The sequence below is a fragment of the Diorhabda carinulata genome, chromosome 2, assembly GCF_026250575.1.
Source record: "Diorhabda carinulata isolate Delta chromosome 2, icDioCari1.1, whole genome shotgun sequence".
Lineage (NCBI taxonomy): Eukaryota > Metazoa > Arthropoda > Insecta > Coleoptera > Chrysomelidae > Diorhabda > Diorhabda carinulata.
Window position 1 is genome coordinate 3,474,680 of NC_079461.1, and position 17,818 is coordinate 3,492,497.

At 31.7% G+C, this 17,818-nt stretch overlaps 1 protein-coding gene across 8 annotated transcripts in view; it reads right to left on the bottom strand.

The window, feature by feature from the left end:
• The window catches only part of LOC130904067 (longitudinals lacking protein, isoforms A/B/D/L), a 593,400-nt gene that overhangs the window by 292,689 nt on the left and 282,893 nt on the right, over positions 1 to 17,818 (bottom strand). Inside the window, exons 5-6 of one of the 8 annotated variants that reach the window (XM_057816619.1) lie at positions 16,494 to 16,526; positions 14,884 to 15,098 (exon numbers count right to left, since the gene is read on the bottom strand). The exons of the other annotated variants lie outside the window; for them this stretch is intronic. Coding sequence (XP_057672602.1) covers positions 14,899 to 15,098; positions 16,494 to 16,526 — 233 coding nt within the window. The 3' untranslated portion in view covers positions 14,884 to 14,898. Of the gene's footprint in view, positions 1 to 14,883; positions 15,099 to 16,493; positions 16,527 to 17,818 lie in introns of those variants that run through there. 8 annotated transcript variants of the gene reach the window in all.

Genomic DNA, 17,818 nt, shown 5'->3' on the forward strand with positions numbered 1-17,818 from the left:
GTTTCGTTAAATTCGTTTTAACTTTAGTTTTATAGTTACAACGCGAACAAAAAAATTGTGGTTCTTTTTGACATTCGTATGTAACGTGCGCCTTAAGCGTATGTTTATATTTGTAGGTCCTTCCGCAAACTTCACAATTATATGGCTTTTCTGGAAATGGAATTTAATTATTGATAAATAAAATAACACAACAAACAATATATTTGCCGCATTCAAGTTATTGCTTTTATATAGAATTTTAAACTTTGTATTCTCCCGTTCCTTAATTTTTTTATCCTCATTGATCACAGATCCATTGACAGATTTAGACTTGGTGCTGTCCTAAGTCGCGATTATTATTGAAAATGGATTTTATTAATCTAGATACAATATTTTTATTTCAAAATAATTTCATTTTATTGAAGAATAATTTGCAAATATGAAAGAGTGGAAAAATATTTTTTCCTGAACAATTCGTAGCCGAAATACTCAAAAAAACCCGGAAAGCAATGTCCATATTCAGATTCAAACTGTAAACAGACTTCTTGAATACATATTTTTGTGCAGGGAGTAAATATTCAATTTTTTGCTGAGAAATATTTTAGATGATAATAAAAATTTACACACCAAATCGTCAAGACACTTATTGACTAAATTATTGACAAGATTTTTCAACTATTTCAGATACATCATCAAAAAAATTGAAATTTTCATATGCACTTTTCCGCCCGGCTAATTGTACGCTTAGAGTGACTAGAATTGGGTAATAAACATTTGTGCAAAAAGTTTTTGTCCACATAAAGGTGTTATCTCATTTATTCGTCAGTCACCTGGTTAGAAATGCTTCGGCTTTTTCTTCATATTTAGAAAATACAGAGAATTATAGATCTGCGAAAGGAATGATAATGATCTTAGACTGAGACTTGTGCGGCGCTACGTTTGGTCAGTGCTTCTTTACGGGATGGAGGGTTGGACCCTTAAGGTAAAACAGGCATTCGAAATGTGGGTATATCGTAGAATCCTAAAGATACCATGGATTGCCAAAGTGAGGAATGAGGATATTCTCAGGCGTATCAATAAAGACCGTGAACTCTTTAACATCGTGAAGAAACGAAAGATTGCATACCTTGGCCATATATGGCGAGGCCATAAATATCAATTCCTTCAGCTGATAGTCGAGGGCAAGATTGAAGGTAGGAGAGGATTGGGACGGAAGAGGATGTCATGGTTGCGGAACGTGAGGCAGTGGGCGGGTATACAAGATATTCAGACATTGATCCATACCGCTAGAGATAGAGAAACCATGAAAAATGTGGTCGCGAACATTCATTAATGGATAGGCATTAAAAGAAGAAGAAAAGGAATGAGGAATCATCTTGAGATTCTTGAAGCTTCTTACTAGCAGTATAAAAACAATGAATGGGATTTCTCCATTTTTTCCCAGTATATATTCCGTAGAAACCCTTTTACAAAAACTAATATGAACCGATTTCTGTCTCTAAAATTCCAACATCTGAGTCTAGGCGTAAATCCATCACTTTACACATTTCAACTGTGAGTTTTAGCTCCTCTAACCAGTTCTAGAAGAGTTAATAATAGAAGAGATTGAGATAGGAGAAGCTTTAGGCTGCCCAAGATGTTGTCAAAAGAGCAGAAATGTAAACATCCCAACACCCAGATGGATATAAGCTTTGAGACACAGAAAACAATCGATCAAAACAATCAAAGAATGTCCACAGGTGAAGTTACATCTCCTAGATAGATTGACTGTCAAGAGATGGAAGAAAAAGTATTTTATCGAGTAGAACTGAGAGGAAAACAACTTCTTTATAGTTAGTCAGAGAACAGGAAACATGCAATGCAATTGATAGAACGAGGAGATTACTAACCAGAGAGTACTTACCATTCATTGGAATCAAGACGAAAATAAAGAAAAAATGGGATATGAGAGTATCGATATGAAAGGTCTAGGAGAAACCACAAGCATATTCGAAACTGAAATTTGCGTTATCAAAATGGTTTGAGATTATTATTACAAACTAAGATACTCAAAACGCATTACAACAGAAATTGATAAGATAGTGAGGACTGAGACACAAAGTTCTGTGGGATCAGAACACTTTTGTGGAATTAGCATTTTTTATGTAAAAAGCAGCCTCAAGAGGATAAACATTATTACACTCGAGTAGTTCGAGTGGTGTCTACCGTGTGGAGATGCCTGGGGATATTGATATTGAACTTATGTTGGGGAAAGACGTGCATTGGTAGCTGATTCCATAGACTTGCACTGCAAGTACAACTCGGTGTTCCTGACCACGCCTGTCTGTAGAGTAGATTTTGCAAGCACTGCTCTAGGTGGGGTTATATTGCTCGGAAGAGCATTTGGCGTGGTAGTATCGGTAAAACAGAAACAGATCAGCGGCATTTTTTCTATGAAAGAAATAGAAAACAAAAAAAAACAAATGGAATGATGAAGATGAAATGAAGATACAGAGGTTCTACTAGGAAATTACCTTCATATTAGAAGTAGATGCAGATTCTGTAACCCAGGAAACCAGGAAATGCTTCTACCTATTTACTGAACGCAAGGTATTACAAAATATTTTATCCTCGAGAGATTCTAGGAAAGAATCGGGAATAAAAAATCTTCTAGTTTCAGAGACAACTATGGGGAAGTGAGTAGAAAAGAGAGAGTAATAAATTTCTAGGAATTAGTAAATGAACTTCGCATCATGCAGACTTACATAACAAAAACGTTGGTTATAAATTGGATGAGGCGAGATACAAAGTTACCAAATCACAACAATTGAAGTGACACTGTCAATTGTCCTTAAATGATCATTACTTGCGAGTAGAATACTACATTTTATTTACAACCATCGAGAATACAACATAATAGATTATTCTCTTGTTTTTTTTGTTCGATGGCTTTCGGATTGGCGTCTTATAAACAGACTTTCGGCGTGTGATTTTTCAGATGGATGTTGTAGTAAATATTCAGAATTCTTTCCAGCATCGACCAGAAAGTCTGCAGTGAGGACGACTTGTTCTTGTTTACTTCAACAATATCATCAAACATTTAAAGATCGAAACTTTGTGAATTATTCTCACAGATAAGTTAGATTTTTTGCAGAATACGTAAAAACAGTTAATGATTGAATACATTTATTACGAGGAAATTCACAACGGATAAGTTTTATATCTAGCGGTAGTTTAATCAGCATTTACATGTTTTCTGAAATGCTTCGTTAAATTCGTTTTGACTTTAGTTTTATATTGACACAGTGAACAGAAAAACTGCGGTTCTTTTTGACATTCATACGTTAGGTGGGCTTTGAGGTTATGTTTATATTTATAGCTTCTCCCGCATACATCACAACGGAAGTAATTTTCTAAAAACAAAAAACTTTGAAACATAAAACAATAAAGTTGCTTTTTTTGGGTTTGATTGCGAAAAGAAACTTTTTTATATTAAATGAGGAAAGTATCGATTGGAAAATAAAATTTTATTTCTCTAATTTAACAATTTTTACTATTTGTATTAAATAAAAACTATCGTGTTATAACGTGAAATGCATTTTCTTGATATGATATCTCAAATTACTTCTAACATTTGATTTATATGAACAGTAGTCGCAAAAAAATTGTGGATCTTTTTGGCATTGGTATCGAATATGTGCTACTAGTGATTTCTTATATTTATATCGCTTCCCACAAATCTCACAAGAGAATTTGTTGCCTAAAAAAATCATAGGTTGGTTATTATTATCCAGTGAATTGTTGAGAATTTATCCTTTATCTTAAAAAAAATCAGATCTCAAAATACGATAATAAAGTCAGTTATATTGCAAACAGCAATTAAACTAATTCAAGTATCAGAAGGATACTAAACGTTTTTGGAAAAATTAAAATTTCAAAATAATCCTCCAGCTCTGTATACTTTTCAAAACAATTTTCGAGAAGTTCGATACCCTTTTTATGATAAGAAATGTATTAATTATTCATTATTTCAACTACATTATTTCAATTTCAACTTTAATTCATTCAATTTGACCATCGTAATAGATTTATAAAATATTGCATAGTTTCCATAAACCAAAATTATCTTCAAAGTCAAATTGGACGCTTTTTGCTAAATTTCTCATAATTTTTCTCTCGAATTATCCCCAAAAAACAGGCAATAACTTGCCTGCAGATGAAATAATCTTTGCTTTCTTGAAAGACAGTTCACCATGTTCAGTCCATTGCGTTAATTATTCTTTTGTCTCGAGTTTCACGTTTCATCTTTGGTTGAAATGGTTTTCATCTTCTTAGGAGCCAACTAGTCCTTTTAAGCCCATTGTTTTGCTGGTTCTATTGCCTCGGATGTCAAATAATAAACGCGAGGCTTTGATAATTCTGTTTTGCGGCAATCGCTAAACATCTAATCGAAACAACTTCCCCAAGAAAACACAGTTGAGTACCATTCCGGTTTTTGTAGAATCTACAAGTCGCTTCAAGTGATAAGCTCTTTAAAGGGTATACATTATGAAAGGCAATTACTTTAATTCACAGTTCACGTTCCTAATAAGTACGAAATTTCGTTTTTATTTTAATTATACTTTCAGCACGGTGTGGTTTTGGTTTTGGAAATGAATCCGGAAAGTATATATGACATTTCCAGATTTTAAGATGATTGTCATTTATTTTTGAGCTTTGTTCGTGAATTTGATTCTTGGTCTCGTCCAAATGGAAGCAGTAGATGTTAACGTAAAGATTAATAACGTGCAGGACCCATTCCCCGATCAAATTTGATTTAAAAGCTATTTATAGAATGATAATATGAGTTTAAAATATATCTATTGATTTGCTTCGTCAACTTTTACATTCAAATGCCATTATTTTGCTTGGCTTATTACCCTTGCATGAAAAATGGAAATGACAAAAATAAAAACAAATTGATGTGCCAATTTGATATGTTTTATTCTTTTCTATTATATTCCCCCAACTGTCTTTAACTAATTTCGTAAATTGTGACAGTTATATATGAAGTTTATTAAATTTTTTACAAAAAAATGTCTTATTTGAAAATTTCAATAGATTTTCTATAATTTTTTACTCAATTCTAAATAATATAAAAAATGGAATATTCCCTATAAGAATTTTTCAAATTTTTCAAAATATCTTGTATAAAATCTCAATATTTGAAAGTTTGATTTCACTTGTAGAACTTTTCTTGAAAATAATTATTAAAAATAAAAAAAAAATACTCATGACACGAATTTATATTAAAATATTCATTTTGCGCATACATAAATGATCATTTCATTAAAATTATGCATCTTTGTGCATTTTTCTAATATGATTCCCCAAATTTCCTTTTAAATGCGATCTATATGGACACATCGAACAAAACCACTGCGGATCTTTCTGACATTCGTACTTCAAATGTGCTACTAAAGATTTCTTGTGTTTATACGATTTTCCGCAAGTATCGCACGCATGTTTTCTTACTAAAAATGTTCAAATATAAATATTACAAGTTTTCAACAACCATTTCAACTCGCTATATTTCAAAATCCCTATGTTAACTTAAAGAAAACTGCAACCATATTAAATAACATCAGTTTTAATATGCATATTTTATATTTCAGCAGTTTATAGAATTGATTCCAACAAATTATTTACTGAGAGAATTTCCGTGCTTCCTGTAGATGTGCACCTTCAGATTTTTTTTCAATTTTGTTTTATACGGGCAATGTTGACAATAGAATTGTGGTTCTTTCTGACATTCGAACTTTTTGTGTGCTATTAACGATCTGTAATGTCTATAACATCTCCCACATATATCACAATCGAATTTCCCTAAAACCAAAAAGGAAATATATTAAATAATATAAATAATAAATAATTTCCAGATTGTAAGAATCTATATATCTGGTATATAGTATTATTATTCGCTAGGATGAATTTTTCAAATCTTTTTTTGTTATCAACAGCTCCGATTTCTTTGGAATGAATTGGTTTTAAATAAAAACAAGTATTTCACTGAATTATATATCGATATCCAACCGAGCGCATTGATATAAAATTTAAGAAATTAGACTAAACAACTAGCGTCGCTTTAATCGTTGCTCGGCTGCCAAATATGCCTCAATATAAACATCTGTAGTGGAATAATTAATCATTTTCAGTAGCAACATAAACCCAGCTTAATATAGTGGTGAATACAAACCTTCCTCTTTTTATTGCTGCAGGAAACGCGTGCAAACTTCCCAGCATTTGAATTTCTACTTAAAACTCAGTCAAAAAGTCTTCGCACCCATCTGTCTGAAAATTCCGCGGTAACACTGATGCCCAGGTACATCCTCCTCGCTCATAGCTATAATTACACTTAAAAGTGAAGTTATGCGGTCCCAGGTGTTCTGTACGCTTCATAACAGACCACTCAGTCTAAGATCCAGTGCAGTCATTTTTACAACACGAAATTTTTTTTTCTGGTACATATTTTAACCACCCTTCTATATGAAATAGCAAACTATTAAAAGTATTCGATGAAAATCATATTTACTTATGCGTGATTTTATTTTTAGACTCCAAAAATACACTTTGAAAATCAACTTATATATTTGCAAATGTCATTACAAATAAAACAGTTTTGTACTAATATTGGTGTCATCATGACATGTCACCATTCCGTTTATGTCTCTGTAAGTGTGCCCTTAAGGATTGCTTTTGCTTGCATCTATAACTGCAATAGTTGCAACCGAACTGTGGCTCCATTTGGCATTCAAATTTTTTGTGGGCATTCAAAGATCTCCTGTGCCTGTAAGCTTTTCCACAAACGTCGCATGTAAATAACGCTAAAACAATTGTGTGATGTAAACATAAACGAAAATTGCGGGCAAAAGAAAATTTAAAAAGTTGGTGAATGTGTGGAATGTGGATGGGGGAAGAAAAAACAGTGTAACGTCAAAAAAATAAAGAAAGATACTTACTGACACACAAATTCATCTGTAAAATGAGAATAGTTTTAAAAATATTAAATCAGTTGATCTATCACATAATATACAGAGAATTTTGATTATCATCGGATCTTAATATTAAACGATACTCCAAGGATGGACGAATCTGGGCCTTGTAGAGGATTTGAAGCTGTTGCGAAATAGTAGTGTTGTCTTACTTTTTTTGATAGCATTCAACGATTAACCAAAACATATCGCTCCCCATCTTGACATCCAACAGTCGAATTTACGATGATGGTCAGTACAAAATTCGGAACCGCAGCGCCAATCTACTTTGTTAAAACACCAGTTGCACCATTGCAGGGAACACCAAATCTATCTGAAATGTGTCTATCGAAAGCGATGTAAAAAATACTTTTACGTACACCAGGAAACTACACCTAGGTAGTCTTCTTCTTCTTTCTCGTACTTTAAGACTTAGTTTTGTGTTTGCATCAATGATTGCCTAGCTACAACTGGGGTGATGAAGACCAGCTTTCATACCATCTTGTAGGTGGTCGGGATGTATTCGCAATCTTTGCCAACCAGTCATCTGACAGAATGTCCACGTGGTCCCTGTATGTCACAGATCCCGTATATTCTGATTTTAATGACGCCTTTGTTGTTTGAACTTCCAATTCATTATTTAAATTTCTTTTTTTCTTTTTTGTTAGTATGGAAAGCAATATCCATTAAATCTCACTTCTTTTTTTACTGCAGAAGCTGGAACCGTCTACATAGATTTCTCCTTCAGCTGATACCGATTATTCAGTGTTGTTGCTACTGCAGATGGATCCGTGCCCTGTCAGTGCCCGAGTCAAAAAATAATCTAGACTACTCTGTGGGCAGTTGACCTACACTTCTATATTGGGGATAAGTGCTTTTGTTTATTGATCTATGACAGTTTATAAGTGAAGACGACAAAATTTAAGTTTTCAGTATAATAATTATAATATTTTTGCTTATTTATTTGTAATTTTAATTATTTAAAAACTGTTAGCTGAAAAGTTGCAAAAAGTTCTTTGAATCGAGAAAAAATGGGCTTACGTTCAAACACAAAAAAATAGTCGACAGTCGTTTATCAAATCGAAAACACACTCGTTCAAAACTGTTCACTAAAATATATGAGTTTCATTTCAGAATTAATATACGAGTATTATTAGAAAATCTAAACTTTTTTATTAGGTTTCTATTCTTTTTTTTTGTAGCAAGCAAGTAATTAGGATAGAAATCGATCAGTATCAGAAAAAGGTGTATTACGAGTTGAGAATGAGTTTTTAATAAAAATTATTTAATGTGTTATCCAACTCTACAATTTCAATAACAGATAATTGCTACAAACCGAACCTATTGAGTAATGGAACCCTTGTACGGGGATGATAAAATGAGTTTTAACATCAATGCTTTTATGAGTCGTTTGTAATATTTGATGTTTCTGAATGCCTATTCAAAATGTGATTCTTCAAGTTGCCTTTGTGATATGTTTTGTATGAACATTTGTGGCAAATCATAGTCGGTTCTTTTCCACAATAATACTTTTCGTGTAATCGCAAACTTGCTTGATGCTTATAGTTTTTCATACATTGTTTACAGCTATATTTGGAACCTACAATTTCCAAGAAAATTAATGTTTTATTAGATTTATCGATTTGAAATTCCAAGGTTTATCCACAGGGGAAAGAAAAACACAATGTTTTCAGTTTTTAATGATGTAGATTGGTAGTAAATTAATCAGTATTTTGTGATTTATCGAAAGCTTTTGATTGCGTTAATCATTAACTTTGAACCTATAATTTTATGGAATAGACAACTTGTCAAGTCTAATGAAAATTAATTTACATATCTACCAATTATTAGTAATATTTATTATTCAGTTATGGGTCCAAACAATTTTTACCAACATATAGGTTGGCTGATGATACAAGTGTCATACAAAAACAATTCTTCTTAATAATCTATTTTCGACGAAAATCTAGACTATTAAAACCTAGTATGACCTTGGTCTTGATCTTGATCTTGACAAACCTTGTTTTAATACTGAAAAAATTGTAGCTAAACCTTATAGAGGCACTCAATAATTCAAATGAAGATGTTTTTAGTTTTCACAAAAACAAAAAGTTTGAAACAAGTCTCCCAGAATATTCGTCTTCAAGGTCTTTATATTTTGAATATACTGAAACCAATCATGGGAGCAATTTTTTCACTTTGAACACTTTCAATTCACTTTTCAACAGTTTCTTCTTATGTCATAAATCGACGAATATGGGCAATGAGACATTAATTTGATGTTTTTTTTTCAGTTTTTTACCATGCTTCAATTTGAACGAAGCAAGTTTACAAACTGCAAGTACTAAAGTTCTGATTTGAGCTGCAACGTTTGAAAAAGTACTTTACATGATAAGCGGTAGATAAAAGCAGCGTTTCAACTTGTAATTTGACCTCAAGAGAATCGGTTCCACGCACGAAACAATAATCAGAAGTCCGAAGTCATCGACCAGCTTTGATCCAGATGTTAGCATCGAGGCTTCAAGTTTATATCAATGAAATGAAATCATAGGCTATCGAATAGTTACAATCCAGATATCCAAATTGGCCATAAATCGCCTCCATTACCGGAGACATCATCCCCATATCAAATTTCTAACGAAGAAAAACAAAACGAAAAACAAGCTAGAAAGGAAGATCAAAATTTGAGAATTAACTGATAGAAAAGCTAAAGTAAAAAAAGGGAAGCAAGCCAAAGGAATAAAAGCCAAAAATGAAGAAAATATTAACAGGAGACAACGACGAGAGCTGGATACAAAAGCTCCAGTTCTCATGAAGCTTGTGCTGACATTCCAGAATGTTCAGACGCCAAAATATGTGATCGGTGTTAGATTTTTTGGAACTGTCCAATTTTGATGGTTTGGAATGAAGTCTGTCCGGTATTAGATGGCCCTTGCAGACTCAGTTTAATGTAACCAAAGTTTAATACTTGTTTCTGCAAAAGTTTCAATTTTGTTTGTTTATTTTGATATTAATATTTGTTGAGTTCATTAAGTTGTCAATAAAGATGCGTTTTCCAGAAAGATTTTTCAAATTTTTCCTAAAAACCTCAAGTGTCCACTAACTATTGGAATTATAACAAAAAAACTGAACTTATCATTTAATGTTCTTTATTGTTATTGGCTTTGTCTAGGAAATTGTTAAAATTTTCTCTCTCTATTCAATCAAAAATTCACGCACTTTTTTGGGCTTCAATTAGGAACCCAATTTATATACCAGATAAACAGAAACTGATGATATAATTGATAACAATGATCCATAAATTTCATTTGCATCAACACAAATATTTTTAGATACAAAAAAACCACGAATCTTTCAATAAGGGTTCTTGGTATCAATACAAGCTACATGTGTGTATTTTTTCCGAAAATTTGATGATTTGTTTCTTAAAAATCTAATATTCTAACTGAGTAAGTTTGCAGTGTATAAATAAAAAAAACAATTTTTTCAATAAAAGTCATGTCATTAACTTCATACATGTTTTTATTAAAATAGATTATCTGTAGTTAACAATAAACAATAATTTCTAACCCTAAGAATCATTAAGAGTAATATTTGTAGGTAGATCTTATTTGTTTTGAGTAAAATGCTCAAGAAAATAATCAATATGCATGTATTTTATATGTTTCTTCAGATTCCCTCGTAGTTTTGACTTTTTATAACACACTGGACATGAAAATTGTGGTTCTTTTTGACATTCATATTGTAAGTGGTGTTTCAAAGCCCTTTTTGATTTATAGTAATTAGGACATTTAGCACAATAATAAAAGCTTCCTACAAAAAGAACTCAATTAATAGAGGCAAGAGAAACCGCTTACATGCTGTTTAAAGTAAAAAGGGAAGTGAGGAAAAAACCATTCAAATATTTACTTTTAGTGACCAATACAACGTATCAGAAGATAGATAAATTAAAAGTCCCTAGCTGAACATTGTTTACCTCAATTGAAGCCATCAGATTGCACACAATGTTTACTGTTATCACTACATGAATTCTCACGATTACACTGTCTGACGCGCGTTTCGATAACCAAGTTATCATCTTCAGACATTGTGAATAGTGTGTTCGGTATGAATACTACCAAAGGTTCCACTAATACCAACTTAGACTCCATCATTTTATTAATTGAATGGAATTTAAATGTAGAAGAAGAAAAAATGGAACGCCTTCGTGTTTGGGTTTGAATGCATTATATTTTCATCATATCCTTTCATTCCATTCCTATTTCGCCTTAGATAAATAGTAATATGACTCTGGTAGGAGTTCAATACCATCAAGTTCTTCGATATTATTCAGCGCAACTTCCGCAGGATGTGGTTGGTAGCGGGTACTTATTCTTCGCCATGGATATCTCCCCATTCTTGTACCAACCAGAGATTCATGTCCTATCCTTTTTAATCCCGTTCTTTCTCCCAACTTTCTATTATTAAAGTGGGTACTTTTAAACCAGATGTTTGGTATACTTCTATGATAGAAAAGGTCTTGCATAAACCTGATTCGTACCCCATTTCTAAGGTTATCTATATAATATTTTGTATAATTTCTAGTATGGAAAATTGTTGTTCCTACTCCCAACAGAATTGACATATTGAAGTTATTTCATGAAAATGAATTGGGTGCATTTGGGCATACCTAAAACTATTTATCATACCAATACTGGCCAAAACTCAGTATATAGTAAACTCAGTTCTGTATATCGCGAATAAATGTTCAGTTTGTGCTTCTTGTAAAACCCAAAATTTACCTAATGCTGGTGTTATATTAATTAACATAGATATTTCTCCGAAAAAACCTCATACATTCGCAATAACTGTTCACTATATACCTGATTGATAGCTCGTCCATTTGAATAATGAAACCATCTTCAAAATCACCGATTTAACTTACAAATTTTGTAGCAACTAATCGAACTAATCACCGTCAACATATCAGTGACGACCGTGAGTATATGTATACTCAATCGTAATAATAATTGTCTGTTTCATATTAAGTTGATGCCAGATGTTATATGATGATATTTAATGGTGTATTTACAAGGTTTATAATTTATTAGCGTGAAGTTTCGGACGAGACGAGTCTTTTAATCGACTCGAATTACACGTTTTTGGTTAGTGCTATACATTGAACCTTATTAGTTTCTGCTTTAATAACCGTCACAGAATGCTTTTTAAGTACAATAAATATTCGTAATTACACCAGACATACAACAACGATGTCGGCAAAAAACGTGATTAAAAGTAAAACAAATGTACTTATGGAATTAGAGACACCTTCTATAGATATATAGTGATGTCCATGGGAAATTTGGCAATGTAATTATGGTAATGGTGAGGTTGAAATCAGCGATCGAAAATTTTCTTTTTTTTTGCTATAGAACGTAAAATAACAATTTGTCAACTTCATGTGATTATAGGAATTGATCATTTTAGACGGGAATGTAGAAAAAGGATATTTTTGAGATTTATTTCAAACATCCTTAGATACAATGTGTATCATATTCTGCTGTTTAAATCAAAATTTGTTTTAAATAATTTTTCATTTATGCGTTAGACTTGTTAATAGTGTTTAAATTGAATAATTCGTGTCAACAGGTATTCAGACACAACTTTTCGTATTAGATTTGTTTTTTTAAGGGTTCGAATCGACCCATATTTTTGAAAAATATTAGGTTAGTTTACAGTCAAGCTTCTCAGTTTTTTAATAAATTTTCAGTTATACTTTTCATCGTCATATCAGAAAAATCTGATTTTCTATTTTAACGGTCAATGTCACATCCAAGTTTTCTATTTTCAGCGTTTTGTCTAATGTCTATAGACATCAATTAAGACATCGATTAACACCAAATGACAATAGACGTCAATTGGTTGCATTTGAGGTCAATTTTCATTTTTAAACAGATGAAATTATCGATATTTCATGCAAAATTCCTTTTTTATATAATTTACTATTGCGTTTCATAGATACGTAATGACAACATCTTCATTTCAGTTTTTATTAATACAAATTTCCTGCTCTTGTACAGTTTTTGATTAGAAAATATCACCCATTCTAATTGTAGGAAATGATATTGAACAGATCACAAGTCTTTAAATAATTATATTGAAACAAAGGTAACCAATTATCCAAATTACAGTACATTATGCACAGCTTTCAAATGGTATTTAAGTCGGTCTTTTCTTCTAAAAGTTGAAGGACAGTAGAGACAGCTATGGATTTTCTTTGTATTACATTCTTCGTTAACATGTCTGCTTAAAGACGATTGGTGTCTATATTTTTTCCCGCATATTCTACACTCATATATCAAAGTCGCTAAAACATAAAAATATTCACTTCCCATTCAATTCAAAACAATTAACTCATAATGTAATTAGCAAGAACCTTTAAAAAACATCTATACAATAAAGACAATAACACATAATACTCCCGTATGGTTAGTGCACGTGTTTGGACATTTTTAATACATATGAAGGCTCCCAAATGAAAGTACTCATCCTTAATAGTTACCAAGCTAATCACTTGTTGAGAAAGTGGTCAAATATGTCGACCTTTATTTTAAGACAACGCATTCCACCATAATTGGAAATTGGATTGAAAAATTTAATAAAAGTATATTCTTTTCGAAAAAAATAAACATAATAACGGTGTTTATTTCAAGTTCATAGGATTAGTATTAACAAACTTACAAAGTTTAGAAGTGTGGATATATTTTAGATCCGTTTTAAAAAGGTACTACGTCATCAGCGCCGATTGTGTAGTAGAGCGACCTCTAAATTATCTTTACAACAAAACCAATTACTTTTACGTGATAACAAAGTATTCCTTTTACTGTCCCTTTGCATCATTGCAACAAAACAAAACAACGCGGTGAGGATGTTGTTGTAGCTTATCGGGCGAAATTAGATCGGCGCTGGTGACGTAAGCAAGCTATTGGCGCGTTGCAAGAAGAAATGAAGGCGAAGCACGAATATTACACTTTTGTACCAGCGTTATTATGAGTACCCAATCACTTAAAATTTTAAAATCGGCATCGTTTTTAGACCTATTGATGTTTAAAGATCTACTTTTGAATTCTCTTCAAAATTATCAACAGTTTCATATGTATTAATTTAAGGTACCTTCACCTACCACATTGCGAATACCGTTCAGGAGAATGTAGAAACTTGTTCCTGTCAAAAAACGACAAAAAATATAATTACAGATATAATTAGTCTCTAAGACCTTAAAAATTAAATGCTTCAACTGATATTTTTCACACAAGTTTATGCAGAATTACATTTTGTTGTATTGGACTATTACCAACTTGGAGACATGCCGTGAATTAACCAACTCGGTCTCTGTATTCAAACCATTCAGATTTTTATTCAAAAGGGTCATATAAAATTGCTGCCTAGAAGATATACGTCAAAAAATGCCGTTTATTGAGGGTAATTTACTTGTTATCACAAGTTGAAGCGTCGAGGAGGACCCAATATTTCGAAAATAATTGATTTCTATGCAACCTTTCAGTTTAATAATGCCAAATTTTGTATACTGTATGAGAATATCAAGAACAGTAAGTAGAAGGCGGTCAAACCATTTTAGGGGGCCAATAAGGCTCCACGTATAACAAGGAAGACTGATTTAATGTATAGATAACATCCTGTGCAGGACTGATGTCGGTTTCATTTTAAATCTACGTTGAGCTGAGCCAGTGATCCTCAAAGTTGACCAGGGGCACGCCAAAAGATCCACGGAAAGATCGACGGGGGTTTAGTCAAAGTTCCATTGTTGGGTTTTCACATATTTGAAAAGTTTCGGTGATCTATGAAGCTAGAGAATAATTTTGTAGCTACAACAATAATTCTACCCATCCCTACTTAGATCTAAATAAAACAATCATTGGATATCTACATTTTATTGAGATAAAGAAGTTGTCAAGTTGTGACAATTGTATATGTGTGATTTCAAACTACCTTTTCGCTTTGTTCTATAAGTACAACTGAAAACCGGACATTTGAATCTCTTTTCTTGGCCACATTCGAATTTTTTGTGATTGTATAACGAGGAATTATGCTTGTAGACTCTACCACAATTATTAGGACATATGTAGTAACCTAAAAAAGAATTAATCATTATAAACGATTATTAAAATTGAAAGTCAACTGCATTCATAAAATGAAAAATACTAATTTCCAATAACCTTATAAATTTAATTGTATACTCACTTAGTTTAATCAATATTCTATTATTATTATTTTCTATTTATTTGTTGACTAGTTACTCTAGGAATACGAAAATTATTATTTAAATTTTTGACCTGCCTTATTGCATCAATACTTTGTAAGACTAAAAATTTTCATTTGTCTGAACTTCCTGAACGGAAAAAGTAGTTGATAGATCGTCCAAACTACCAGAAAAATAAATTATGGATGAAAAATTTCATACGAGCAATCACATCCTGAATTTTCTCGCATTAATTTGGAAAAACACCCTGTATATAAAGTTGATTTTTCGTTATGTTCTTGAACAGTCGCCTATAAGAATTGATTTCGTTAAAATCAATTCCTGATTTTTGATCAGATCTTGTACTTGGAATCATCTATATGAAGTTGAGTGAAAATTTTCAATCCGTCGAAGCAACAAACTAAGTGAACTCACCGGCAAAATTAGGGGAACGGAGAAAATCTCAACTAAATTTGTATTGAATAAATTTGAAGCGCCGTTTGAAGTCAACTATTTGGTCCCAAAATAATCCTTCTGTAGCATTATTAAACTTCCAAAAAAAGACAGTTGAGGAATAGATATTATTCCAAGCATGGTTTGGTTCATTTTGGCCAGTTGATAGCGTCGATTGAGATCTTCTTCGAGTTTTTCTAGTAAGCGGTTTCCTTTCATTTCATATTGATTAAGTATTTTCTTTTTACACTATAAATATACGAGAGAACTATTCCAATTGTTGAAATGGTATATAATTTGATCTAACGCAATATTTTAGATGTTTTCGCGTTGTAGGTTACCCATGTTTTGTTTTGTTCAATATATATCTCAAATTTTCAGTAAATATCAATTGCAAAAAGACAAATTTTTATTGGTTTTATCGTCATTTTAAGGTATGTAAAATAATAAACAAATAATTCCAATATTTATGATTAACCTCATCAGATTCACAATAAAAAGAATTTACAACATTATTTTCAAATGTTTATTACTTTAAATTGTTTCATTGACGATTTAGACCACAATTATTTAATAAATATTGTAGACCTTTCATGTGCTGTTTGCTATTCCCACCCCTTTCACCATCTTGGTTATAACTCCTTTAAGGGCTATCAACCTCTTCTTATGAGCACCAGACAATTTGTGTCGTTTCAATACGTGATCGAACCGACTGGAAAATTGACATATATCGCAGTAATACTGAGGTGGTTTGCCACAATCGTTTTTCAAATGAGTGTAAACCGACGTTTTGTGTTTATAAATTTTGTGACACTGGGGACAAATATAATTACCTTCACCGTCTAGTTTTATCGTTGTAGATATGTCTAAAAATAAAAATGTCTCAATAAAATTATCCAAATAAACATTATTCGTTTATAAAGTTTAGAGAATATACAAAGAGGATTTTCAAAATCTCAAAATTGTTTCTTAATTGTCGTTAAAGGTTAATAACGTCTATTTGTACGAAATGTACGAAATATTTAAAAAAAAATCACGTTTTCATGTCAAAAATAAATTTTATTCAGCGTTTACAAAAAACAATTTATATATAATACTATAAATAATAAAGGAAAAGTTTTTGTCGTCAATATTGATCATCAAAATTATACAACTTTTTTTTTGTTTCTCTATATAATTTAGGAACAGTACTGTTAATTAGAACCTGATGGAGATAGGTAGAGTCAGAATTACTATACCTAAGCATTTGTAAATAAGTAAAAACTAGATAATGATTGAACATCTTTACCAATAAGATACTTAGACGCGGTATATCCACAATCTAAGTTCCGTTCTTTTTCTATCAGCGGTAATATTGAAAATACCGCCGCTTATTTGTAAGACCTTTTATTTTTTTTTCTGAATGTTAAAACAAGTGAAATGTTTTGGCAAAATGAAGTTTACAATTAGTGCTTTTGCACAAATCTCACGGTCACCAATAGATGAAATTGTTACTGAAAATGAAAAACTGAAATATCGAAATCTTTATCCACGTTTGGTACCCGTAATTCTTACTTAACAACACAAAAAACAAAAGGTGGACGTTGCACTTTAATTTTTGACACGCTACAATGAATACGGTGATGAATTTCTTTATCATATCACGGGAGATGAAACTTGAGGATTTTACGTTACCCCAAAAACCAAATGGCGAATTTTAAACCTCGAAAATTGATTGTGCATTGTTTTTTGGAAAAAAAAGTATTTTGTCGATTGATTTCTTATCACGAACCAATACAGAACGTCGAAGATTACTCTCAATATGTGTTTTTTCCTAACCGAGATCATGCGTGAATTTGGCTGAGACGTATTCTCCGTACAGCCCAGATCTCGCTCCTAACGACTTTTTTCTTACCCCTAAAATCCTTCCTTGATGATCAAAACGAATATGACGAGCTTAAAAAATGTGTTACCACATACTTGAAAACTGATGTCGCAAGAAAAATATAAAATACAAAAAATTGTGCCACGCTATGACAATTGCTTACAAATTTTCGCAAGCTATGTAGAAAATTAGTTTAACAATTCTTTTTCTGTATATAATCAAACTAAACTTCATTTGTGAATATACCTCGCACATTAAAATAAATTAATTATCATGAAAACAAATAAAATGAAA